The sequence below is a fragment of the Triturus cristatus genome, chromosome 6 (genome assembly GCF_964204655.1).
Source record: "Triturus cristatus chromosome 6, aTriCri1.1, whole genome shotgun sequence".
Lineage (NCBI taxonomy): Eukaryota > Metazoa > Chordata > Amphibia > Caudata > Salamandridae > Triturus > Triturus cristatus.
This window is the reverse complement of record NC_140589.1, coordinates 771,290,502-771,317,759: the sequence shown is the minus strand read 5'-3', so window position 1 is coordinate 771,317,759 and position 27,258 is coordinate 771,290,502. Positions and strand designations below refer to the sequence as shown.

The following is a 27,258-nucleotide window of genomic DNA, read 5'->3' as shown; positions in this document are numbered from 1 at the left end:
AGAAGGGGTTGAGGCTCAGAAGAATTAAGTGCATGTTTGGGGTAAGTTAAGTGGAATACCTTGGACATATAATTTCAGGAAAAGGTATTGCTCTTGGTCCAGGGCTGTTTAATGCAATTGAATAGTTTCCATCCCCAATTGATCGTGTTCAGCTTCAAGTCTTTTTATGCAAGTGTGAGTTGTATGCCAAGTTTACTCAAGATTTTGCTTCCAAAGTCGAAACTAGTCTTGTTATATTGAAGAAAATTGCCAAATGTGTGTGGAGCCAGAAGCAGCAGATGGCATCTGCTGAAAATAAGAGATCGCACAAACGCACTATTACTAAACCTGTTTACACGGAGTATACGTATAACTATTACAGTTGATGCTAGTGGTGTAGGTCTTAGATTTATCTTACTTCCAAGTAACTATCCCAGGCAGAACCTGCGAGACCAGGAGCTATCAACACATCTTCTTTAGTCATTCCCCAACTTAATGGAAATACACATAGGGAAAAAAGGACACTGGTATACGCATGGACAACCAAAGGCTGATACAGAACAATAACAATACTATACCTACATCCTATAGGCCAGACAAAGTTGATTTGGTCCGCTTGGATTTGCCCCCAGCAGTAACACCATACACAGTTATCCTGGCAAATGTACCTAGATTGAGGTCACAAGAGACAGAAGAATGGGACACTTTAAGGAATAAATCCTTGCATTGGGCTGGGTACAAAAATAGGGCTTACAGAACAACTCTTTATAGAATTCAAGATGGCCCGTAGGGTTAAGTGGATCGATAAAGATTATAAAACCCACCACGTAGACTGCGTTATATTGACATTTAAGAACCCGCTGCTAGTGGAGAACATCCTGTGGAGGGCAGGTAATGTCCCAGTAATGGCAACTGGCATCAACATACTCCCTTTGGGCTTCTTTTATCGACCTCCATCTAGACTTTAAAGGGGTAAGCCAGAAAGAGCCATCAATGAGCGCAGTAGCCCCATGTATAATGTGGCAGTGGAAAATCCTTTTGAACTCCTCCCCTCTCTTGAATAAATAGATTGACTTAGACCTGTTAATGACAGACTGTATTATCCAACATCCTCTCCGGTTACAGTCGACTACAGTCCTAGGGTGCTTCCCTGAAGTAACATTGGAGTAGGTATCAAAAGTGGGGATACTAGTGCAAGGAGCACTCACATGGGTTTGGACACCTTTATATCAGGGAGGGACTTAGGACCTGCCCTAGTAAATAACTTGAGAGACGAGGCCACTGCCCACGATATCACACCGCACGTTTCAGCAAATGGGTGTAACAATTATGGGTCTAGTGTCTCTGTTTTATTTTAGAATATTGCAGACTTACGATCCAAACTGGAAAACCCTTTATGGCTTAATTTTATCAGGGATTTCGATATATACTGTCTCCAGGAAACATAGTCTGTGGATCCACTCCATATAAATGGTTTTGAGACCTTTCACACACCTGCTATTCCGTCAAGCCATTGAAGGCCTAAGGGAGGTCTTAGCATTTACATTTCAAATATGTTGAGCACGCAAAAAACACTACTCATGAAGACAGAAACGTACTACCACATTGTGATCTTAAGGCTGAATAAAAGAAATTGTTTTGTGTTGATCAATTTTTATAATGATGCTCCAAGGGAAAATGTGGTGGATATCTTGAAGCAACTAATAAATGATATACATAAGATACAGAACGATCAGACTGACGATGTTTTTATTGTTTGGGGGGGGGGGGGGATTTTAATATTGCACCGTGCTTATCGGTCAATGATATCACTTGTGGATTAATGGACGATAATCATTGTAACCTACCTCACTTCCCACATTCTTCATATGGGGACTTCCTTAACAGAATGTTATTCGCATTAGATCTTGATTTTGCCAATTTATTATGTTCACCATCGCTTCCCTTTACACGGACTTTCACTGGAAGAGGTCTGAGCTCCATTATAGATTACATACTTATCCCTAATAGATATGCAATCAGACTCCTTGACTACAAAGTACACAAGAACGCTATAAGCAATCACTTTCCTCTGAGCATAATCATATCTAAACTTACTAAATTGCGATCTACACAGAGAAAAAGGGTTTATGCGGTCCGTGACTTAGCTTTAATAAACATAACAGCTTTTTCACTGAGATGGGACAAGCTAGAGCCAACTGAGTTTACGGAAAAAATTGTAAAAAGTAATTATACAAATTTTGAAGTTTGCTTAGATACATCCGCAGTACCCGAAGAAATCATGGAATCCTACATGCAGATTGCAAAGTCGATTAGAAGCACCCTAAAGATTAAGACCAAAGGCCAGGGTAAGACTCTAGGGTGGTTTGATCACAAATGCACAAAAGCTTACTCAAACCTAAAAGAAACCCCTTGCAAAACTATCAGAGACTGTAAGGTAATTAGGGAGTATAGAAGGGAATAGAAGCGTTCCCTGAAATTACGTAAAAGCGAACTCGATGAGAAGGCCTGGGCGGACTTACAAGAGGCGAGTAAAAATAAGGTTAGCACTGCTTTCTGGCAGGTCGTGGAATCCCCTTTTTTTGAGAACAAGGAAAACCCAAGTATAGAAATTGCTATTGAGGAAGGACTTTGGGTGGAGCACTACTCTAGTATTTATAGACGAGCTGAGGAAGTGGAAGGCATGGATCTTACCCCTATTTTTAAGGCCCCAATGACCACTATAAATTTACCCATAGCTTTGACTTTCACTCTGGAGGAAGTACTCCACACATAAATGTCAGCAAGGGAGGTAAGGCACCAGGACCAGATGGGGTACCCATAGACCTAATATTGATCTATGGGGCCCCCCATTAATGCAAGTGCTTGCAGCTTGCTGTGAAATAGGCCTTATTAAAACTTAGTCTGAATCCACAGTGGTCCCAACATTTAAAAATGGCGACAGGCAGAATCCAGCCTGCACGCCCCATCTCACTGCACGACTCTTTGGCTAAAGTGGCGGGCTGGATAGTACTTAATCGGTTGCAATCATGGGCGGAGGCCAACAATGTCTTATTCGACCTGCAGTTTGGGTTTAGAGAGAGGTTTGGTACACCATCTCCTATTGATTCTTTGTTTCTCTGGCCGTCCATTCTGTACCAAGTTCCTACTCCATCTACAGTTGCGAGAAATCGGGGGGGTGGGGGGGTTGATTCTACTCTCCTTAAAATTCATAAATTAGTGCTTTAGTCTGTACCTGTTTTGGCCTGTTAATCTTTGAAAATGTTTCTAAAATATCTTCCTTTAGCCACTCAGAAGGGGATCATTCATGCCTTGATTACCTCTAGATTAGATTATGCCAGTGTCCTTTATTTGGGAATCTCTCAAGAGCTGCTTACACGGCTACAGTGTGTCCACAATTTCGCTGCATACATTCCATCAGATCGGGCTTAAAATTTCTTCACTGGTTATCAGTCAGATCCAGAATTAAGTTTGAAGCTCTCTTAATCACTCACAGAGGCTTTTTTCAGAACGGTCTGCCCTATATTTAATACAGGTTAAAAAATATGTTCCCTCTAAAGCGCTTTGCAAATCACAATCTGCCTTTTGTTCCAAAGTGCGAAAGCCAAAGCTGGTGGCAGATCTTTCTCTTTTCTTGCACTCTCTATTTGGAATTCTCTACCACTGCATCTTCGTATCCTCATTAGTGAAAATGTATTTAGAGCCCAGTTGAAAACGCTTTTGTTCTGCGAGACTTAAAACCTAATTTTTCCCTATTGTATTCCCAGCGCCAAGACTCTTCATTTGAAGCAGCAGTTGCACTCTATATATATATATATAATTTCATTCATCATTCATTATCGCCCGGCAAAGTTGTCCATGAAAGCACTGTTGCATTTGCATCTCGTACACTCTTTGAACGGAAGATGCTTGTTTGCACATGGGTTGTTGATTGCTTCAAAGCCTGTGTTTGGGGTACTAAGTTCATATTGCGGACTGATCACAAACCATTGGTGCCATATTTAGGAGATCTAATGTGCATTCATCAAAGATCACTGCTAGGTTGATATGGTTGAGTGTTAAACCATTAGAATATCATTTCTCAGTTGATATATTCCTGGAGGTAAAAACAAAAAATCTGACTGCCTTTCTCATATCTGTGGTCGGATGATGACGATGAAGAATATATTGATGAACAGCAGGATTTGGATTGTCTTGTTGCAAGTGTGATGTGGTCAAGTGGGAAATGTGTCCGTGAAGAAGAGTAGAGAAATGTCTTTGCTCAAGATGCTGATTTAAACTTAGTTATGGTTTACATGAAAAAGGGTTGGCCAAGAGAAGGTTGTCTTCTTTCAGCGTAACAAGCATATGCTAAAATGCTATCTGAATTGTGTATTGAAACTAGGTTATTGTTTAGAACACATAAATGGGTCCCTCCCAACACTGCCAGAAGTAAGTTGTCGGACATTTGTCATGATGGTCATTTAGGTATGACCCTAATTAAGAGAAGACTAAGAGATTTATTGGTGGCCAGGAATGGATAGGGAAGTGGAGAGTTGTCTCGGCGGAGGTTTCCTGATCAAGGCAGATTTCTGAAACATGAACGATCGAATAAAGGAGATCGAGACAACATCTAACGCTCTGGTCACAGACACGTAAACTCGCAACTTGCCGAAACCTGGTGCTTCCCCTAGACCCATAGTGGCCAGAGTGTTCAACTACCGTGATAGAGACAATATACTACATACGGCTCGTGCGGCGGTGCCAGTCGATTATGAGAACTGCAAAGTGAACTTCTTCCCGGATTTTACCTTAAAAGTCCAGCCTCAGCACCGCAGCTTCCTCGAAGTGGAGAGAGAGCTCTGCGGGACCAGGAGATAATGATCTTCCCTGCCAAGTTCAGAGGTAAGGCGGAGGGGAAGGTCTGATTCTTTGGTGGCCCAGAGGAAGTGTGGGACTGGCTTGAGGGATGGCGCACAGTAAGGAGGAAGGGCCGTGTTGACCACTGGGGGGGGGGGGGGGGCTAGCCAGTCCCACCCGGAGCGCAACGGAGCTGCTGCACTGGAGGCTGGACCGCAATACAATGGTGATAATGACTAAAATGTCACACTGGCTATGGACCATGACCTTTGCATTTTTGTGACATTCTGCAAGGCAGCCACGAGGCGGGCCCTTGAATGTGGGCACTCCAGACATTTACATGCTGCCATCTTTTAACTGCCTGATAGGACTCCTACAGATTGACAATGGTTATCGGGTGCATGGTCAGGCCACGCACCACAAATCTATTGTGGGTGGGTGATAGGCGCGCTGCAGAGTTGGGGAGGCGGGGGTTCTTTTCTTGCATTGCTGGGAGGCAGGGTGGGGGCAGGGAGGGGTGAGTTGGGGGGGAAGTCAAACATCCGTTTGACGCAGTTGTGGTAAAGGGAACCTTGGACAGTTCGCAGCCTAGGCTATTTTGGGTTAGGGAGGGGGGACGGGAGTTTTTACTCATAGTTCAGATGACACTAACACAAAGCCGCAGGAAGGGCACAGTCCCTTTGCCTCTCCAAGTATAGGGGAGCATCAGTTACTGAATGTTGGAGTATTGTCTGCCTAGTGCAGCGATTATATTTCGGTTGTTGTAACACCGCCGTCAGGAACAGATATCATTACAGACTGCAATGGGTCCCATGTTAAAGCAAAGCATTAAGCTGATATCCTGGAATGTCAACGGGCTGGGCGACATAATTGAGAGGTCTATTGTATTACAAAATGTAAAACGGCATGCGCCCGGATGAGATACTTTTACAAGAAACGCACTTAATGGGGAACTCTTGTAAGGCATTGAATAGGTGGGGATATCACCTAGTGACCCACTCCTCATTTATTCCGGGTTCCATGGGCGCTGGTATAATGATGAAGAAACCCTTCCAGTTGGCAATCATCGCACATGTACAGACAACTTGTGCAGATTTGCAGCAGTCTCTGGGAGGTGGGAATGCCAAATTTTTAACATTGTCCCCAAACACTAGCCTTTCACGACCTGGGAGATCTTCAGCTTGACATCCCTGAGGGGAGGCTTATCATGGGTGGTGATTTTAATTCTATTGTTTCAGGCTGCCTTGCGGTGTCCCCCGAGAGAACTGCCACCCTTGCGTACGCAAATTCACGATTTTCTGGGGGCGATGGGGTTGGTGGATGCCTGGCGGGCTCCCCACCCACTGGAGACTCAATACACATTCTACTCTGGGACCCAGCATAGCCTATCTAGGATAGACTATATTATAGTGCCGGCGGTTCAGCTGGGACAGTTTAGTGAGGTGCGCCACTTGGCGAGGGGCATTTCGGATCACTCCCCGATTTAGGTCCGGTTGGAGGTTGGGGAGCCGCAAGTAGGTAGGATAGCTCCAATAAATCCATGATTCCTTAAAAACCCGATGATCAAAGAAAAAAAACCCATAGAATTTGAGCTTTATTATCAAGAAAACAAGGGCTCAGTAGAGTCCACGATGACCCTATGAGAGGCCTTTAAAGTAGTGATAAGGGGCTACCCCGTCTCCCTGATTGCTGGGACTCGAAAAGAGGCGGCCGCGCAACAAGTAGGACTGGAGGCAGACATATTACATCTGGAAGGGCTGATGCACGATTCACAGTCAGACGAAACCGAGCACTTGCTGAAGATCAAAACAAAAGAATATAGTCCATAGTAACAGACGCAGCCAGGGCCCAGCACAGGGACACGCATAGTAGAATCTACGATGTCGGGGATAAAGCAGGGAAGCTGCTGGCATGGCTGGATCGTCGTGAACAAGCTAACCGCCTGGTAATGGAATTGATAGGTATTTCGGGCAAGGGACTCATTCACCCACAGGAGATCGCTGACGAATTCGGGAATGACTATGAACGGATTTATAAATCTCATACGGCATCCTCGGAGGCAGAAGCGGCCTTCCTGCTAACTGATAACCCCCTGCCCATTCTTTCTCCCTGTATGCTGATGATATTTTATTATTATATGGCGTCGCCCGGACCATCTCTAAATAGAGCGTTACATATCTTCGCTTGTTATGGGAAACATTCAGGTTATCGCATTATTGTTCAAAGTCAGTTATCTATGTCCTCAGTAGTAAATTCCCCCCCACCCAGTGGTTATTCTATTAGTGAGGCGATCGAGGGATTCACTTATCTGGGGATTTATATCACCAAGAACCCGGCTTGGTTCTATGAGCGGAACCTCTTACCCTCGTTGCAGAGGCTTAGAAGTGATATCAGACATTGGAAAACACTCCCACTGACCCTGCTGGGATGCGCTGCACTTTTTAAAATGATGTCTTTACCACTCTTCTTGTACGCTCTGCCTAACACCTCAAGTCCAGTCGGCTTAGAGTACTTTAAAGCAATAGAAAGCTCCCAGAGGGAACCACCTTGAATAGCCACTCAGAAGCGTACAAGGGGATGGTATGATGGGGGGGTGGGTCTTCCGGATATCAGGAAATAATATTGGGCCGCACAACTAGCCGCCATCAATCAATGCATTTATTGCCCTCAAGGGGATACAGGGTAACAGATGGACAGGTTGCTGTTCCCTGTTGGGGATTATACCAGAGTACTATACATCAAGCCTACCAGGCTGCACCTGACAGGTTCCACTGCTCACACGGTGCATGTATGGAGGGAAGCTACAAAGAGCCTTGGTTGGGAGGGACGAATCACGAGGGTCATCCCACTCTGGGATGCAGACAAGTTTGGTAACTTGCAGAAGACAAAAGGTTTAGATCGATGGGACATAATAGGTATCTCCGAGGTCGGCGGTCTATGGAGAACGAGCTGTGTGGTCTCCTTTGCGCAGCTCCAGACTGAGTACAAGATGGCAGAAACAGAGCGCTTTCGGCATCTGCAGATTAAAACGCTTTGCAAGCAGCGGTCCCAAGGAGGTAATCCCTTCCAAAGTCCTCTCCGCTAAAAGATAGGATATTGGACGAATACATGCCACAAAATTCTATCTCTATGACGTTCAAGCTTATCAATAACATGTCAGACACCCTTGGGCGGCTCCCGGCCAGGTGGGAACATTATGTAGCAGGACTGGAGGATGACAAATGGATGGATGCCTTGGCCTCCCCTAAAGAGATAGCTTTTTCCTCCAGACTCCCATTGGTACAACTGAAAATACTCCATAGAATCTACCTCACTGGGTCTGCACTAGTGCGCATGGGTTACAGGACCAACTCGGGGTGCATGCGGAAATGTGGGCATGCGTACATATATAGAACTATTGGTCAGGCTTGATTAGGTGTATGGAAGAAGTAATGGCTGTCAAAATCGAGCCTAATATAAAGCTGTGCCTCTTGAATATATGGGGTCCCACAGTTCTAAGCAGCAAAGAGAAACTGCGGGTGATGATGGGGACTATGATTGCAAAGCGGAACATTGCCAAAAGATGGGGAGCCCAAGAGTTACCAACTATTGTAGAATGGCAGTGGGACATGGATTGGTGCATGCTGATGCACCGGACAATTTATGAATCAAGAGTGTGTCCTAAAAAGTGGTTGCAGCAATGGGGAAAGTGGAACGCTTACAGGGGGGACTATGTGAGCCGCCAAGGGTGGACCATGCCTGGGAGCTCAGGGAGTGAGGGTAAATGCGATTCAATGGGTCTCAGTATGATTATATACAAGCGTGGGTGGTGGTCGACTGCAACGTTGCAGACATACTCCCTAATGACCATGATTGTGCACTAACTGTATGTGTCAAGTTATCAATAAAAAGAAAGTAAAAAAAAAAGTAACCACTTCTAGGGTAAAAAAAAAAACTACCTGTAACATCCAGGGCTCTCCCGTCTGACGAGCGTCAGCAAGAAATTTGGCATAACAGCATTGCTAGTTTCATCAATTGTTACTCCTCCAGACCATAAACAGGTTTAACACCCTATTTGGGTCCAATAGAATTGAATATCGGGGTTCCAGAGCAAGGGAAAGATAGATACCCCTCAAGAGTTTTTGTACAAATGGTTGGTCCCCTACTGGGTGGCCCTCTAGGGGAGTGTGTCCCGCGGAAATGGCAGACCAAAAGGTGTTTATGGTTCTGCATGCTAGACCTTCCACTGCCAACTGTGCCAAAAAGTTCAGGATATTGACAATACTTGTCCCCAAGAGATCCACACCCCTTTGGACTCAGCAACCCATCCATTTCAACCAGGTCATCTGTAGCATTTGACTGTGCCATCTGCCCAGGCCCTAGAGAGGAGTTCTTCACCCTGTCGCAAACGTACTGAGACTTCCCAGTGTTCCTGGAAATCCCACATGCCATGAGGCAGAGGGAGCCTTGTAGGATCATCGTGTGGGGGTTCCCTAATAGATCTTGTAGAAGCTTTTGAAACAGGATAAGAGGGATCGGAACATCCATCATAACTGTAAACCAAACTTTCCAGTGCGGGGTCACTTCACCCAAGTACACCTTTTGCCTCCTCGTATGGGCAGGAAGGTGAGTGATCTTGGAGAATGGGGGAAGCATACCCCTGTTCCCTTCTTCGAACTTGAATAAATGCATTCGTCGCTACTGCCTCGAGGTCCAGCCTCCTGCTGAAAAAACATTCTAGTTGATGATCCAGGCACGATGCAGAAAGGTCCCATCTGTGTGGGAGGGAGAGAAAAACACTCTGGTCAAGTCTCCAGAGGCTGGAGTTCTGGATGTGTCTGGAGTGCCAGTCTGCCTCCTGATTGGATGATCCCAGGAGGTTTTCCACTAAGACCGCTATCTGCAGCTCCAGAAAAAACTTCCAAAAGGATTTTCGCCAGGTCAGAGATTATCCTGGCCCTGCTGCCTCCCAAGTGGTTGATATTTTGAACAATAGCCTAGTTGTCAATCTCGAGGAGCACACAGCATTCGGTCTTGTCTTTTGTCCAGCACTGGACAGTAAACAACCCCACCAGTAATTCTAGACTGTTGATGCATAACTGCTGTTCTTGAGCGGACACAACTCTGCTTTAGAGAACTCTCCACATCTTGCGCCCCAGCCGGTCCTGCTGGCTTCTGATTCTATGATGAAGTCTGGATGAGAGCCAAAAATTGCTCTTCCATTCCAGGCTTTCATGTGGGATAACCACCACTCGATCTCCATTTTGGTTTCCCCCGAGAACAGCATCATCTGAGAGTAGGTGAGCTCCCAGCAAAGGTGGAACGCAGACCCGTAAAAAATAGCCTGGATGGAAGATGGAAGATGAAAGCAGGCCCACCAGGCGAGCAATCTCTCAAGAAGGATCATGGTCTGTGGAGAGACCTTTACAGAGCGTGTTGGGTCTTGGTCATTTTCCTGGATGGCACGCTTAGGGTTGCCGCTACTGAAGCTATCACAAAACCCAGAAATGTGAGCCGGTGAGTAGGGGTCAAGATAGATTTCTTCACATTGATTGCAAATCCTAGGGATTCAAAGAGGTTGATGGAGAGTTGCAGTTGTTATGACTGCTTTGTAGGGTACTGCTCCGTCAGGAGGATGTCATCCAGATAGATTATTGCATGGATCCAGCTGGACCAGAGGCGCTCCACAACTGGTTTCAACACCTTGTTAAAGCATCATGGGGATGACAACAGGCTAAACTGGCAAGTCGTGAACTTGTACGTCTAGGAACGTAATTGGAACTGAAGGAAATGCCAATGAGGTGAGTAATAGGTATCGTAAGGTAAACATCTTAAGATCCAGGCAGACACGCCAGTCGTTGGGCCTCAAGATGCCCCTGAGGGGTTTAATCCCCCCCATTTTGAAGCTATTCGTTAAACTGTCCTAGGTTTCTGACAGAGCATTGAACTCTGTCCCTCTTTCTCACACGGAAATCATTGCTGATGAAACCACCTGGGTTCACCTGTGTTTGAGTTACCTCCCCTTTGGTGAGTAGTTCTGATACAAGCCAACATGGCAATGGGGTGAGGACGGAAAGATTGGACTGAGGAGCACTAAAACTTAATGTAGAAACCCTGCACCGTCTGTAGCAACTAGGCGTCAGAAGTCAAGATTTCCAATTGGATAGAAAGTCTGCCAACCTGCCCCCTAATCGAAGTTGGGAAGAAGGGGGATCACGTACTGTTACCGAATCCGGTGAAACCAGTGCCTCTGAAGGTGCCTCTTGATCCATACCATTGGTTATAGCTTCTGGAGGAGAAGTAACTACTGAATTTATTGGGGTCTATGAGTACCCGGGTCTGGATGTATTCCCAATAAATCAATCAAATAATGAATGACAGTACCTGCTCACAAGAATATAGTCTGAAGGTGGCTCCAGAACTCAACGGTGTCTGAGGGGTAAATGGCACACTGAAATTGCTCAAATACTAGATTTGACACTGTTAAGCTGGACACAAATTAGGTGAGGCCCACACGGAATAGGAAATAAACTGCATTTGTTGTAAGGCTGTTTCCAAAATGGTGTCACAATGTCTCGTTGAAGCCGGATGGCTCACGACAGACGTCTGCACGCAGTCGCTTCCGCAGCGAGGCAGCAGTATTAATCGATGAAGGGTGGATGCTGGTGAGGTGTTTGAAACTCCAGAGCATCCACCAAAGTAACACCCTGTTGAGAGACTGCAGTGGTCTGAAGCCACAGATAATTACAACGAGCGATTACGTCACTGAAGCCAACAGCAGCCACATGGAGACAATGTAAATGCAACGTGCTGAATGAAATCTCTGTGGTGGTCGAAAAACCACTGTTGAGGACCAAGTCTCCTTGTCGCTGAATTGAAGAAGGCTATTGGAAGCAAGGTGGTTTAAATAAAGTCTTTATTTAAGATAAAAGGTCCCCAGCAGCAGAGGACGTGTCATACACTACAGATAAGTTGCAGCAACTGACCTCGCATTTTCAAACAATATAAACGGAATGGAACAGAATTATGTGAGTAGCGCAAGGTGAATGCAAATGGAATTAGACTGCTTCGCACTACCATGAGACGATTACAACACTAAAAACAAGTGACTAAGAACAAATAATATCTCCTAAGTGATTATTTGAATGTAATTTAAGAAAGATTTGAAATGTACATGCCAGCAGCAGAAGGAAACCGATGTGCTCCTTGTTCGCAGTCTGTCCTACTCTACACACATTTTGTTAATATATATTTTTTATATTGGCAGTTACGGCCACTAGCAGGGAAAGGTAGTGGGACAGTGCAGGGGGACAAAAAAAATAGAAACCCAACACTTGCCTGCAGCTTGCCGCCTCTTCAGCTCCTGGTAATGTACACACAGGCTCCTAGACTCCTTTGCGCTAATCCAGATGCTGCTTTCAAGCTGGTATTATCCATCACAAGAGAAGCATCGGGATTGGGCGGAGCGGGCTGGTTTCACGCTTCAGGAGGGATTAGGAGCCAGTGCTTGTGAGCCTTACTGATCTCTCCAAGCAACAGCCTGGCGATATCAAAATGCGCTTGTTGGTTTGGCTGTCCTAAGACAGACAGCCAAACTGGCACGCACACTTGCAATGCCTTGTTCCCACCACTCATCCTCTTGCTGATGACTCCACCCTCAAGACTCGGCTGCAGCTCAGGAGTAAAATAAAATGATAACAAAGCAGTTTTATTACTTGCTGGTGTCTGCTTGTTCCAGCAGTGGGCGATGCTCCTCCGCCAAAACGCAGGAGCCCTGATTTTTGGGTGTAACAGCCAAGCTGCACGTTGAGACGGCAGCATTAGGTAAATGACTAGTTCCCTTTGGAGCAGTCAGTAACAGAGTTTGCTTGTTTGCAAATTTATGTCATAAGCTATTGTACATTTTCAGCAATATTAAAGGTCAATGACATTGGATCTTAAACGTCCTATTGTTGTTATCAGAACTACTTCATTCACAACCATGGCAATAGAAGCAGCTATTTTAAATAATATCAAGTATTTAAAAATCAAATTGGTTGCACAGTGAAATAGGTTGCTAATGCTTGTAAGACTGATTTGTTCTATAGCTGACCTGTTATTATTGTCTTTTTTTCCTTCTTCTAGTTTGAAGCAGCCTGGGCGTTGACAAATATTGCGTCCGGAACCTTTCTACATACCAAAGTTGTAATTGAGACTGGCGCTGTTCCCATTTTCATTCAGTTGCTTAATTCTGAGTCTGAAGATGTACAAGAGCAGGTAAATAACTGCTTTATTTAAGTCAACTTTATCAATTCTTTATCAAGCGACCTTGTTTACTTAAAAGTGAAATGAATATGAGTTGGTTTGATTATACTGTGAAAGGAGAGCTTTTTGATTCACTATTGATTAAACCCATTCCCACACCCAAACCAAGTCTAGGATTAATAGAAACAGAATGATTTTGCCTGGCCTACACAGCAACTAATAGTATGGCAAACAGCAGAAAAATGTTCTAAAAAATCTAGCAGTACGTCTAAACGGGAGTCCTCTTTAGAATAGCTTTGATAGTTAATGGTTTTCTTAAAGGGCTTTTATACATTCATAGGGAATACTCAAGTCAAATTATCCTTTGTATTTTACAATGGCAGCACTAAGTACAGTGATGAGTTTGTTAAACCCCAGACCACCAGTGAAGCCCGCCTGGGATGCCTTCTGATCAATTCACCTAGATGTTGAAACAAGCTGAGGACTAGTAACAGAGCAGCAGTCTCTCACGATACCATTGCTGCTCTATCCTAGGACAGATTACTTCTGCACAGAGGGATGGCCTTGCTGTAACAGGGAGCTTTAATAAAGCTCTTTGAGCCGTTCCACTGTGCAAAATCTCTGTGAGTGGTAACTGGAATGGAGTCAATCAGTTCACATAAGTCACTTTGCAGTTATTTCTATCACAAACATAACCTTTGATTTTAAGCTTTTGACCAGTTGTGGGGTGCATTATCACATTCCTTTTGATGGTCGCACTGCAATTTGAACATGTTAGGCATGGAATTATGCCCCCGTTCTTCCTCTCATGTGAAACTGGTAATGTTCTAGATTTTATTGATATTTTGATGTGTGTTATGAGCAAATACAGATCTATCTTTAAAATACTCCTTAAAATCAAGTTTATTTCTAGTAAGAACCCTGTACGTAAGGACTGTCTTTTTGATCTCATGGCTGACAATGAAATCGTTTTGAAAAAAAACAATTTTGACATACACTTTCCCACATGACCACTTCAACAAATATATAGAGCTATTTGTATCACAGCTATCAGTATTATATTTGAAATCCTTTGGACCAGATGTGGGTTGCATTATCTCATTCCTTTTATGTCTCCACTTCAGCTCAAACAGGCTTATCATGGAATTGTGCCCCTATACTTTGTTCCTGATCTGAATCTCATAATGTTTAAGCTTTTGATTTAATTTAAGGGTTATCCTTTTGATCTTATGGCTGACAGTAAACATTTTGTAAACAAAAACAATTTGTTGTTGTCCTTTTGATGCTGGACAAGGTTTGTCTACTACTTTCATCCACTCTTTGAGTAAAATATCCCAGGGTATTCTGAAACATCCCCAACTTTGTTGACATTTGTTTATTGCACTCAATGTGACTCCCAGTAATTTGTTTTAACTCTCGTCAACTGGCTCTCTGTAAGTTGCCTTTCAGAGGTTTGGGATGAAAACTGGCGTAGTACAATGAGGTATTCTGATCAATGGTTGTTATGTTCAAAGTACCTGTGGCATAGTGAAATATGTAAAACTTCAAATACCGTGTTTGTCTCAAGATGAACTTCATGTGTTAAGCACCAATCCATAGCATCCAGCCTTTCGTTGCATGAAATAGATGAATGCAGTGACTTTCTATCAACACTGTATAACATGGTTTTAGGGTCTTTAGGTACTGTAATGTTCATCTGGTATTTAAAAAGTGTTTGATGTCTTTCAAATATGAAGACTTTTAAGCAAACTCTTGGAGATAGCGATCTATGTATTTTCCAATATTTGACAAAATAGACCCAAAACCTATTATTATTGGCCTGATAGGCAGATAAAAAAAGTCCCTTGTGTACTTGAGGTAATACGTTGATTTGTGGACTGTTAGACCTGGCACCATTGGCGTGGGTCTCCCTTCCATTTTTCGCTGTTGTCTCCTCTGTTTTTGCTGGTAATAGATGCTCTGGGCGCTGTGCCACTGCCATTCAGTGCCACAGCGCGAATGCTCCCTGTGTAAATATGACATCTGAATTGGTATATCCATGATTGGCTTATTTGGTTTACCTGTTAGTCCCTAGTAGCGTGGCCTGTGTGCCCAGGGCTGGTAAACCAAATGCTGCTGGTGGGCCTGCAGCGCTGGTTTGCGCCACCTACAGAAGCAGCTTGTAAAGTGTGTCTCGGACCTGCCACTGCAGAGTCTGTGTGCAGTCCAGAACTGCCCTCTTGGCTTTGAAGCGCACCCACTTCCCAGCCCATAAACCTTCCCTTGGCATCATGTGAGTCACCCCTATGGTAGGGTGCATTGTATGTGTAAGGTAGGACATGCTCTGAGTTGTGTAGCATGTCCTGGTAGTGAATTACACCCAATTTCGTTTTTCACTACTGTAAGGCTACCTGTTCTCCATAGGCCAGAATGGGAGGTTTTACTATTGCATTCTATAGTCCTAAATGACCCAAAGAACATGGTAGAAAAACGAATTTAGTATGCCTGAGCTCAGAATATTAAAATACATCTTTTAGTGAAGTTTATTTTTACATTCTGTTTTTGAAAATCCCACTTTTAGAAAGTGTGCTTTGCTGTTATGTGTATTGGCTGTCTGGTTTTGGAGGGACGGGGCAGGCTGAGTCAGACCTGGGTTGAATAGAGAGATCTGCATTGGAGTATGGGGAGGGGTAGCTCCTTGACCTGAATAGGGCTGTGCCTGGCAAGGTGAATGCTGGCACCACCTCCCACTGTGCGTCTGATAGTAGACCCCCTCTTTCTGAAAGGAAGGATGAAGCCTGGTAAACAAAGTGCTCCAGGACTGGGCAGAACTGGTTCTGGCTGGGTTCAGTGACTTGTAGCTTCTGAGAACTAAGGCGTTTGGGGTATAAATATCTGTGCTGAAACCCCTACAATTTGTATTGCTCCTGGACAACAAGAAAAACCTCTGTCCGTGTAACTGAAGGAATCTGCAGGAGGTGACTGTCCTTGTGCTTGTGTGCTATTTCTTGGATTGGCCTGCAGTGGTTACTACTGGACTTGGAAGAAGAGGGAAAGGACTTTGAAGAGAACTTTTATTTCAACTTGCTAAAGCAATCACCCATGGGCTAGCCTCCTGCTTGAGTCTCAGGCACATCAGACTCCACCACCAGCCTCCTGTTTCCTCCCAGCGAGGATTTCTATCTGCAGGTGAGGCTCCTGTGAATTCCAGGGCCTCTAGTTCTACTACAGAGAAGAGAGTGCTGAAGATCGTCTCTAACGCCCGTTTGCGAGCCGCCGCAGCTGAAGAGGGTATGAAAAATCATTGCGCTGCTGCCGCTGAGTGCTCGCTACCGTAGATCGCATCACACGTTCGCGGTCTGCCAAATGCTCGCTAACCTCAAGATTATTGCATCGCACGTTTGCGAGTTGCCAACTTCTCGCTAACCCAAAGATTATCGCATCGCATGTTTGCGGGCCTCCAAGTGCTCGCTAACCCAAGATCATCGCATCGAGTTCATCGCTTCACGACATCGCAGCGCGGACGCCGGGCATGCGCCATTTTTATCGCATCGTATCAGGAGCGTCGCTGCCTTGCGGAGCGCCATTTCTTCTCATCGCAACAGGGTCGCACACGCAACAGGCTCGGCGGATCATCCTCCCTTGCGGCAAGGATTTCAACGCATCGCTGGCTTAGCGTGGAGAAGTTTGTCGCTTTGTCCTGCACACAGATCAGCGCATCATCCTCCCTTGCGGCAAGGATTCAACGCATCGCTGGTCTCGCCTGAGGAAAATCATCGCTACAGCTCCTTAGCGACATTTTGGTTGTTTTGCTACAGAATCCAGGAACTTTGTAAGTAAAAGGTTCCAGAGACCACTGCTTTGAACTGAACTCCTCTTTGCACACTTTGAACTATTTTTGCAGCATTTCAAGAGTAACCCTATTTTTCTAGTATTGTGGCTTTTTACTGTTATTGGTCTTGTGTTAAGTCTATATATAAAGATACTTATTTTTTATAACTACTTGTGTGGTGTCCCTTTGTAGTGTTCCTCACTGTGTTATTGTGTATGGTCATAAATGCTTCACACACTGCCTCTGAGATAAGCCTAGCTGCTCGTGCTACGTTACCACAGGATTGAGCAGGGGTTATCAAAGGGTTTAGCCCGCTTACTCTGACTTAGGATGAAGGGTCCGTATTTGGACAGTAGCCAGCCATTGCCAACTAGAGACCCCCATTTCTAACATGGACTCCTTGGGTTTTCTGGTAGTATGACTCTCTTGGTAAATTCATCAGTCTATTTCATCATGTAAACATGGTTCAAAGTGTTTCAGAAATTGGGATGGAATTCATTATAGTATTGTTGTCCAATGCAGTGTATGTATTGGTATCAGACACATCTTGTAAAGCATTGCAAGGATAAAAACTGGTGTACATTGACAGCATTGCTCCACCCTTGTCTATGACTTTGAAAGTAATATCCTTATTATTCATGAGTTTGATTAAAATGATCCTTTTTTCATGCCCACTGCCTCTAAACTGACATTTCTAATATCAATTCTCCAAATCTTTTGACCAGATTTTTAGAGATGTTAATTATCTGATGACTAACTGATGGCATATACATACATTTAGGTTTACATTTTCTCTACACTACTTTTTGAGTCATAGTAGAAAGCAACACGCCGATTAGTCTAATATTTCTTATCAAATAAAACCAACAAAGAAAACTGTCACCTACAGTAACTTTCCAATAAACAGTGGAAACATTGCATTACTATTTTCTTCAGGCTTTGACTCTCTGCATACAGCATCAGAAGGCCATGCTAGAAGTTGACCTATAGAAATTAAGCTTACTAGTCTGTAATTGCAGGATTGTAGTATTATTATTTGACTTTTACTGCATGTGGTCTCTCAATGAAATGCTTACAATTTTAATGAGATTTTTTGTAAATGTGAGCTTTTCAATTGAAAAGTACATTTTCCCCATTCCAGTCATTGGGGCACCTGGATGATATTATTTACATGCAGAAGGTAAGTTCCTGGGGAACTCTCTATTAATTAACTCCTTGATGAAAGGTGTGAATCAGGCCTAATGGGAGCATGTGTTGTGCGGCAGCATACAGGTACAGAACACAATGGGAATGTGCCATATTTGTCCTGATTCAAGAACAAGAGGCCATTGTAATTTAACAACTGGGATACTGAGCAGTTTTCTTGTGAAATACAGTTAGGCTAACTTTTATTCTTATAGATTTGTGTTATGAGAATCAGCATTCCGAAAGACAAGTGCACAAGGCAATATAAATTGAATGCAAAATATAATTCACTGCCTTTGAAGATCTTGTGGACTTGGAAGTGCCTATATTCTAGTTGTACCTAAAAGTTATCTTGAAATGCTTTGTGGAATAATAAAAGTCCCTCTCCATGTAGTTTACGACCTCCTCTTCATGCTGTACCTGCTTTTGAAACCTCAAGATTCAGGAAACCTTCATTGTCAAACCCAGGAAAAACAGAGGATCACATAACCTGAATTACTAATAGCTGTTCTAAAATGCTCTGCTCAACTTAGTGCTTGAAAATTCCTTTTGCTTTTCAGGAATAAGAGTCGACTAAACCTCAGCTGAGCATTTCCATTGAGTTGTATTCTTTACTTCTGAATCTTTCTGAAGTTGGAAATGAAGGTTGGTGTAAAGCACAAGCCTGAGCCTGGTAGGACCCAACTTATCTGATCTTTAACTATACTTTCCTGTACCATGATGCTCTGCAACACCAATTTCACCATCCGTAGCCCTCTTTGGCCTGAGTAAGTAGTTTTTGGTCGGTGGTGAGAAAAGCGTTCTGGCCACTAAGATGACTTTGTGTTCAACACTGATTCTCACTAGGCACCCTCTGCCTGAAGAACATTTTTGTTTTTTAAACTACTTCACTGTGACAACCCAATCAGCAGCTTTGGGATGTCATATACAGATATCCGATGTTTATTTTTTTAACTGTGACCAATCCACTGAGTCACGATCAGCCATAGGCACTTGGGAGTATCCAAGAACACCATTTGGCTTTTTATTTGTTCACCATAGACTAACATTGACACATAGAGGCATTTACAGTCACTTGCATGACTTGGATTGAGACAGTTAAACCATTGTTTTCTTCATTTTACTTGGATCATTCATTTTCGTTTTTCTCTGTGATAGTTGCCTAATAACGCCTTCACTGACCAAACTTGATTTAAGCCTTATACTCTTTATTCATTTACCTATTTTTTTTGTTATGTGTATCTCTACACTCCATGCTACCAGTACTATGACGATTTGTCTCTATGAGGTCACCTGGTGTTGTGGAATCTTTCAGTCAGTACATGTCACAGTCTTTAGTTGCTGTTTCACCCCTGCTTGCCAGAGGCTTTTCTTGTAATCAGTACATTGTGTATTCAGTGTGTGGTATGCACGAGATGCAGACCAGCAGTGACCTTGTATAGTACACAACATCATGTTTTGTACACCTGTGATAAAACCAAATGTGCAACTGTCCTCTCAGCCTTAATACAGAGGTGCAAGCAGCCTAGTGTTTTCTTCATATGTTATCCATGGCTATAAAGGACTTCCGCTGTAGAAGCAGTATAATTCATTGTGCAAGTCGTCAAACATCTATGAAATTTGATGAAGTAGGCCTGCGTGGATGGAATTTGTTATCCTCAAACATGAGCGATTGTATATATTTGATTAGTTGTGGAACCAGCACTGCATCTGCTGTAAGAACAATAGAATTTCAATGGTTAGATAAATGGGACACCTCTTAGATGTACATTTAAGATTTCACAAATGTTTGCCCTCCATGCTTGTAAATCGTCCTCCATATTCTCATCTTGCCTAGTTTGCTAATTTGCACCAGCTCAGCCGTCCCTCATTCATTCATATCACACACCCATTGTGCCACTCAGGTGGTCTGCGGTTCAGCCACCTTATGGCTATCCGGCGTTTTGCCAGTACCAACCCTAGAAGAGCGAATATTCTGCTGAGCTTTTTCTGTTTAGGTCAGGGCAGCAAGCCCAGCAGTACCACCTGAATCTCCCTTGTTATTGCCCACCCCGTCACCTCCCGCAAAGCAGTTAGGACCTCCTTCCAGTAAGACTGTAATTCTGAGCAGGACCATGCCATTTGTATAAAGGTAGCATCCTCTTCCTTGCATCTGAGACAGCGCCCCGACCGATCCGGATAAATTCTATGTAGAATCTTGAGAGTGAGATAAGTTTGAACAAAATTAAATTGTATTAATTTAAAGCGGGTGTTTGAGCTCACTTTTTTAACCCCTTCATGGATCTTAATCCAGTCTTTGTCCGTTATGGCGTCCTCTGTCAGTTCGTCCCTTTTTGTCTGAACCGGGAGTGCCTGGGCCGTCATGTCTTCCCAGATAGCCAGTTATAAGTGGGGAACTAGTCTTCGTCCCTTAGCCATAACTATCATTGTCTGTAACACGTGTGAGGCTAGGGCTCCTCCGGGAACATGGGCCACAGCTACCTGGACACCTGGGCTATTTTCCCGTAGGAATTGTCCCGGGCTTAATCCAAAAGTTTCCGTCGCCTGCTCACGGGTGATATACTGTTTATTGACATATAAGTCCCCCATGGTCAAACAGCCCCCCTCCTGCCATCTCCACACCGACATAGATGCAGAGATTTGACGAAAGGGACGAATCACCCACAAGGGCATGTCCGGGGCATAAGGAGCCCTTCGTAACACTCTCCTAATCACGAGTTCCCATATCTTCGCCACATGTCAAATGATGTACGGGCATGTAGGGGGTATTTGTGTTCCCATCATTAGCCACTCTGGGAGTGTGCTCTCTCCCATGGTCCCCGACAGCAGACTTTATTCACGTTACTCCCATCTTCCATCCAATGCACAGCATGTTGTAGCTGTGAGGCCATAGAGTAATATTCCAGACAGGGAACCTCCAGTTCCCCATTTTGCCAGGTTCTCTGAAGAGTGGTCAGGCTAACCCTTTTACGTTTGGTGCCCCATAATAAATCTATTAGGAGGTTTTCTAACATTCTAAAACATCGCCGAGGAATCCTAAAGAAAGAGTGCTGCATCGTATAGGCACCTAGGTAGGACAATCATTTTAATTATAGCGATTCTACCCTGCCAAAATTGCACCGATCCACGGAGTCACTCGATTACTCTCCAGATTTTAAGCTCCAAGTACGGTTCAGCTGTCTCCGCTAACCTAACCCCCAGGTATCTAGGTGCCCCCCCACCCAGGGGAAGCACACCTCTGGTAGTCCCTCTATCGGAGTCAAAGCTAATCCTCCCAACGGAAGCAGTTTCGACCTCCCGGAATTAATCCGCAACCCCCACACCTCTCCGAACCTTCCAAGAATATCTAGTAATACCGGTATCGTTCAAACTGGTTGCTGTAGGTATACAAGTGTGTCATCCGCATACATAGACACCACATGATTGACCTCTCCCAGCGTGATCCCAAAGGCCGCCATCTCACTTCTGAGGGCCGCCGCCAGGGGCTCCATCACCATGGCGAAAAGTAGTGATGACAACGAGCATCCCTGTCTGGTGCCGCCCTGTAATCCAAAGGCCCTCAAGACCAGCTTTCTCATCTTGACTCTAGCATAGAGTTCTGCATAAAGCAGCGGCACCCATTTGAGGAATTGCGGTCCCACGCCCATTACTCGAAGTTCTTCCCAGAGATATGCCCATCCGACCGAATCAAATGCTTGCTCTATATCCAATAGCACCACTGCACACTCCTCCTGACGCAGAAAGGGGGAGTGCCACACATGTGCCTATCTCCTCAGGTTATGGGCTGTATTGCGTTTGGGGATGAATCCCACTTGATCCGGGTAAATTAATTGTTGCATCTATGGGTGCAGTCGGTTCGCCAGCGATCGCGCTAGTCATTGGAGCTTAGGCACACCCTTGGATTGACAAGCTGCCTCACCCCAACACGGACGCCCAGCAATTGGTTAACGGCGCCGTCTCCCGCCACGTATCCCTTCATAGTGTGGCTACTTTCACGCAATTTTAGCCCCAGCTCATGCATACCCCTTGGAATTCCTTTTCGTCGCTGGATACCACCTTAACTCATCGAAGCCACCTAGCCCGCTAACCTCCTGGTTCCCGGTTGGAAGTCACATGTACAGCCCCCCTAAAACGCGGGGCAGTGCGCTCTCAGGCTTGTCATTTAATTTAGTCCTGATGATGATCTATGTATTCTTTGAATAGATCGAAACGTCGTCGACTTGCTGTACAACATGCATGTTAAACATGTGTTAAAAATTGTGCATGATTGTTTACCGTCTCAAAAGCTTGCCCCTTCACACTCTATCAGCGATAAGCTTGTTTGTTTAGCCTGAAAAATGTCTTTTAAACTGTGATTGTCCTTAATTGTGTTGTTTGTTGAAGGACGCAGGACTGTGTCCCACTCTAAAAATTTTCTGTGTGTATAATCATTCATTAAGGTTATTATTAAAATTAGGTGTCCGGCTGGACATTTCATATCAATATAGAGCCGATTCTGGTCTATATTTATTCTCCTATACTTATTTGTTTTTGAAAGGACCTTTTGTTTTTCAAAATAGTAAGTACCCTAGGTCCTTCTTACCTTACGGGTTCCCCTTGTTCATAATTAATATGCTCTATATCCAATAGCACCACTGCACACTCCTCCTGACGCAGAAAGGGGGAGTGCCACACATGTGCCTATCTCCTCAGGTTATGGGCTGTATTGCGTTTGGGGATGAATCCCACTTGATCCGGGTAAATTAATTGTTGCATCTACGGGTGCAGTCGGTTCACCATGATCCAACTAACTTTTATATCTATATTTAACAGAGATATCGGCCTACATGACCCCGGCTTCTGAGTATCCGGCTTGGGTATCCTGACCAACAATGCTTCATTCATAGAGGATGGTAGTTTTTGATTTTGTAACGCATCGTTGTACACCTCTAAGAGGCGATCTATCAAAATAGGTGCAAATTCTTGGTAGAACTCAGCTGGTAGGCCGTCACTTCCTTGGCTTTTTGCGGTCTTCAGTACCTTTATGCCTCCCAGAATTTCCTCTTTAGAGATCGGTTTGTCTAATAGTTGACTATCCTCCCTTTCTAAGCAGGTTAGGTCCAACGCAGATATGAATTCCAACATTTCTACCAGGCTCAATCCCGGGCGACCCGCATACACCCTTGCCAGATGATCTGCCAGGATTTCTAGGATTTTCGGCTGGCTATATACTATGCTCCCTTCAGTGGTCTGCATCTGCACTATGGGGGACACCTCTTTCTCATTCTTAATCAGTCTGGCAAGCAAAGCCCTCGAACGATCTCCCTCTGCGTGCAATCGTTGCCGGTGCGCCGTATAAAGAAACTTTTCCAACCTACACAATGCCGTCAGCAGCTGCTCACGTTCCTCCCGCCACTCTCCTAAACGTTGAGGTGCTGTCGGCAACATCGCCTCCAGTTCCGCTATCTTCTTTTCCAGTACTCTGATGTCTATTTCGAGCTGTTGTAGAACCCCATAAGTAGTGCTAGGGCAGTTTCCTCGGACTACCACCTTCATCGCCTCCCATTCCACGCCCCTAGAGGATGCTGATCCCCAGTTTGTCGCAAAGTAACCAGTGAGCCCGTCAAGGTTTTGGAGCCTCCATGTCGGGATCACAGCTGTAGGCCCTCCAGTGGTCAAAGACATCAGCATGGAGGAGTGATCTGAGATATATCTTGGAAGGAACACTATCCCTTCGACCCTGGACATGATAGGAAACTGATCCAGTCTGCTAAATGTGTTTGTTGCGGGTGTGTGCCAGGAGGTCTGACTACCCGGATGTCTCCTCCTCCATGCATCCATCAACACCAATTCCCTCATAACATTCCTCAACGCACCCGTCATCCCCGGCTTAGTATTTGCTCGAGGGGTTCCCGGGTCCAGTGTCCCATCCAATACACAATTAACTTCACCCAACATTATGATATCTCTCCCTAGATATTTAGTCGCAGCGGTCATCACCTCATAAAAGAAGCTATGGGAGTCAGCGTTAGGAGCATACACATTAATTAAACATAATTCATTGCCTTTTAGTCTACCATATAAAATCACGTATCATCCCTCTGGGTGCACATGGTGGATATGTTGAAATGGATTTTCCCGGGGCTACCCGTATAAGTGCATCTTGTACGTACCCCGAGAATGACGTTGCATACAGCTGCCCCCTCCATCTGCGACGAATGCATTTTAATGTATCTCCCCACATGTGTGTTTCTTGCAGGCCGGCAATGGCAACCTTATAGCGACGCAAATAGGAGTACACCCTACCACGTTTATCCAGCCGTGCCATGCCACGCACATTCCACGTAAGTAGTTTCCTCACAGATGATTCATAAGGGCAAGTGGCCGGCATTAATTTTACGTTCCCATCACAGCTTTTTAGTTTGGAAGCAAGCACATTGCAAAGATTTACAACCAGCATATGGATCCCCCCTAAAAATCCCTTAAAACCATACAAAACAAATGGATCAAATTGTCTCCCCAAAACCCTCCCCCTGGGCAGTGAAACAGGTCCATTCCTTCCATCGTTGCTGAGAACCAACAATCCTATCTCCTGCCCTACATAACCTCTCTCTAAATTCTTCATCAGCATAACAGTCCCCAGTATTGATGTTCGCAATTGAGTTACATAGGTTAAATCTTCCCCAACTGAGCATAGGTCAAAACCCTCTAAGCAGCTGCATTGCAAGAGACTGGGCTCTCGCCCGGGTGCGAGGGCAGAGCCTCTAGCTCGCCAGCCAGTCACCAGCCGCTACTGAGGGCATGTCCCCCCTAAGCGTGGAATATGCAAACGATATCATCCCCCACCAAACATCAAAAGATAGGAGAGAGAGGCAAAGGTACAAGAAAACATCTGTGATAACTGTTGTGTCCACTTATCTGAATGTCCTGAGCCCCTCATCGGCTCTTCTGCAAAGCTCTTAGATCTCAGGATATATTAGTGTCCGGTATAACCTCCGAAGAGGTACGACATTCCCTCCATTACTTGCAAAGTTCCATCTTCGCACAGCTTTACTGTTGTATTCCAGTCGGAGCTTGGCGGGATAAAGGAGGCTATATTTCAATCCAGCCTCCCTCATGTGTCTCTTCACTTCCAGAAAAGTGCGTTGTTGATCCTGCACTCGTTGTGTATAATCAGGGAAAATAGCGATGTGGTGTCCCTCATATTGTAAGCCCGTCCTGGCGTGTCCATGTCTCAAAGAGAACGCTCATGCACTGCCTAGGCGAGACCTACAAACAATACAATGTGGAAGATAGTATAGTATTGATGGCCATAGTATCCAAGGATGTTCTGCATAATCTTTTTTGTTGGTACATACTAGTCATTTCTCACCATTTTGTATGTTAAAGAGACTTTTGTGTGATGTAAAGTCTATATTTAGATTAAAATAAAGGAGATTAGATGAAACTGATCTTTTCAAGTAAACAAAGTTCAGGTAATGATCAAGTAAGGTCCAAACTGACAGAAATTGTTTTTAAAGATACACTGGTCATAAGCATGGCATTGCATCAATTTAGAATGTCTGACTTTATGAAGATTTCATTTGACGTTGTTAGCAGGATTCAAACAGTGATAATTTTACATGCAGGATCAAACTGGGAAATCCATAAATACAAGACAAATAAATGTAACTTGTTTTTTGCTTTTCAAGGCTGTTTGGGCACTTGGTAATATTGCCGGTGACAATGCAGAATGCAGAGACTTTGTATTGAGCTGTGGAATCCTCGAACCTCTCATGGAGTGAGTATTCTAAGCAGCTAAGGAAGATAAGCATTCCGATTTGACTTATGTTCTTGTCTATCTTGATTGATGTTGCATTCACTTATTGTTAATAATGTTTGTTTGATAGGCTAGACACATTCCTATTTAGCTATTATTTTGTGAAGTGCACAACCGTGCAAATGTAGCAAGATAACTGTTGAGAATGCATTACAGGGCATGTAATTTCTCCTTAGTACAACTGTTTCACTCCCGACGCCCCCCCCCAAACCCCACCACTTCCCACATCTTGTCATTTTTAACGGGGCAACCCTTGGCCTCACATTCTGGCTTCTCTTGGTGGGTACACCAGTCCACCCCGCGTTACCACTGAGATAACCTAGGAGGCTCAGGACCCTTACAGCGGGATGCTATTTCCCGCTTGGCCACCATAATGGCTATAACCAGGAGATCCCAGTCCGCTGTGTACCACCTAGTCCATCAAGTACCCCCAACAGTCCCAGCAGCGGGGAAAGTTCCACTTCCCACCCCAGTACTTCTGAAAGTTCTGTAACCACGGCTTCCCAGTATCAGTTTATGATGGAGCAAGACCAAACAATGTGGTAGAAGTCTTGAGGAGTCTGGGAGCAGCAAGAGTATTTAGGGCTTGAAGGAGACCTGCCTTAAACACACAGTCAGGAGTGAGATATGTACAGTAGAAATAGTATGTTTGGAACAGTCAGTCTGGAGGATATCATGATGTCTCTGGGAGTCATCAGCATGTCTGGATATCCTATCTTAAGGCAGCTATTGAGTATTTTTCTCCTCTAGGAAAGCCAACACTTTGGCTTAGATTCCCCAATACTATAGATGGTGCTGTAGTGTTTACTTAGCTCCATTTTGTTGCATGATCATGTTTGAAAACTAGTTCTAAATTTGCACACAAAAAATAATAATTTTGAAAAAGATGCTGTGCCCTACCACTTGTGCTGCCCACTTCCACTTTTAGTGCCACCCACTGCCTGCTTGGACACCACCTAAAGTCTTCAATGCTTTCCTAAAACATTGCAACAAGTGTTAGGTTGGGATGAACCAGGCAGGGTGTGTGCTAGATCAGTGAGGGCTGGCGAACTTTTGAAAGTGGCAGGGCCTAATACCTGACTGAACGCCATCAAGTTAGACTGCCTTCCCTAGGTGTGGCTCTTGGGGGTGCTCCGGAGCCTGTCCCTGATTAAAAGAAAATAATAATTTTGCAACACAATGTTCGCTTTATTTTGCTAACGAGCCAGAAGAGCATTAATTATTTCAGTAGTTTCATTCCCGGGTTTGGGTGGAGGGCAGTGACTGGTTTCTTTAAAGATGTGCTTTTTTGTTTCATTTTTTTGTTTGAAGTCTCTATTCCTTTGTCGCTAGTTCTAATAAATTATTAAACCTTTACATACCTTTGTATGAAAAATAAATTAAAATGTCAACTAAAGTAACACATTTTTGGGCGAATAAACTT

The 27,258-nt window shown here is 44.4% G+C and overlaps 1 protein-coding gene across 3 annotated transcripts in view; it reads left to right on the top strand.

The window, feature by feature from the left end:
- The window catches only part of KPNA5 (karyopherin subunit alpha 5), a 357,927-nt gene that overhangs the window by 90,187 nt on the left and 240,482 nt on the right, over positions 1 to 27,258 (top strand). For all 3 annotated transcript variants that reach the window (XM_085611310.1, XM_085611309.1, XM_085611311.1), the window contains exons 6-7: positions 12,922 to 13,053; positions 25,708 to 25,796. In XM_085611310.1, coding sequence (XP_085467436.1) covers positions 12,922 to 13,053; positions 25,708 to 25,796 — 221 coding nt within the window. The remainder of the gene's footprint in view (positions 1 to 12,921; positions 13,054 to 25,707; positions 25,797 to 27,258) is intronic.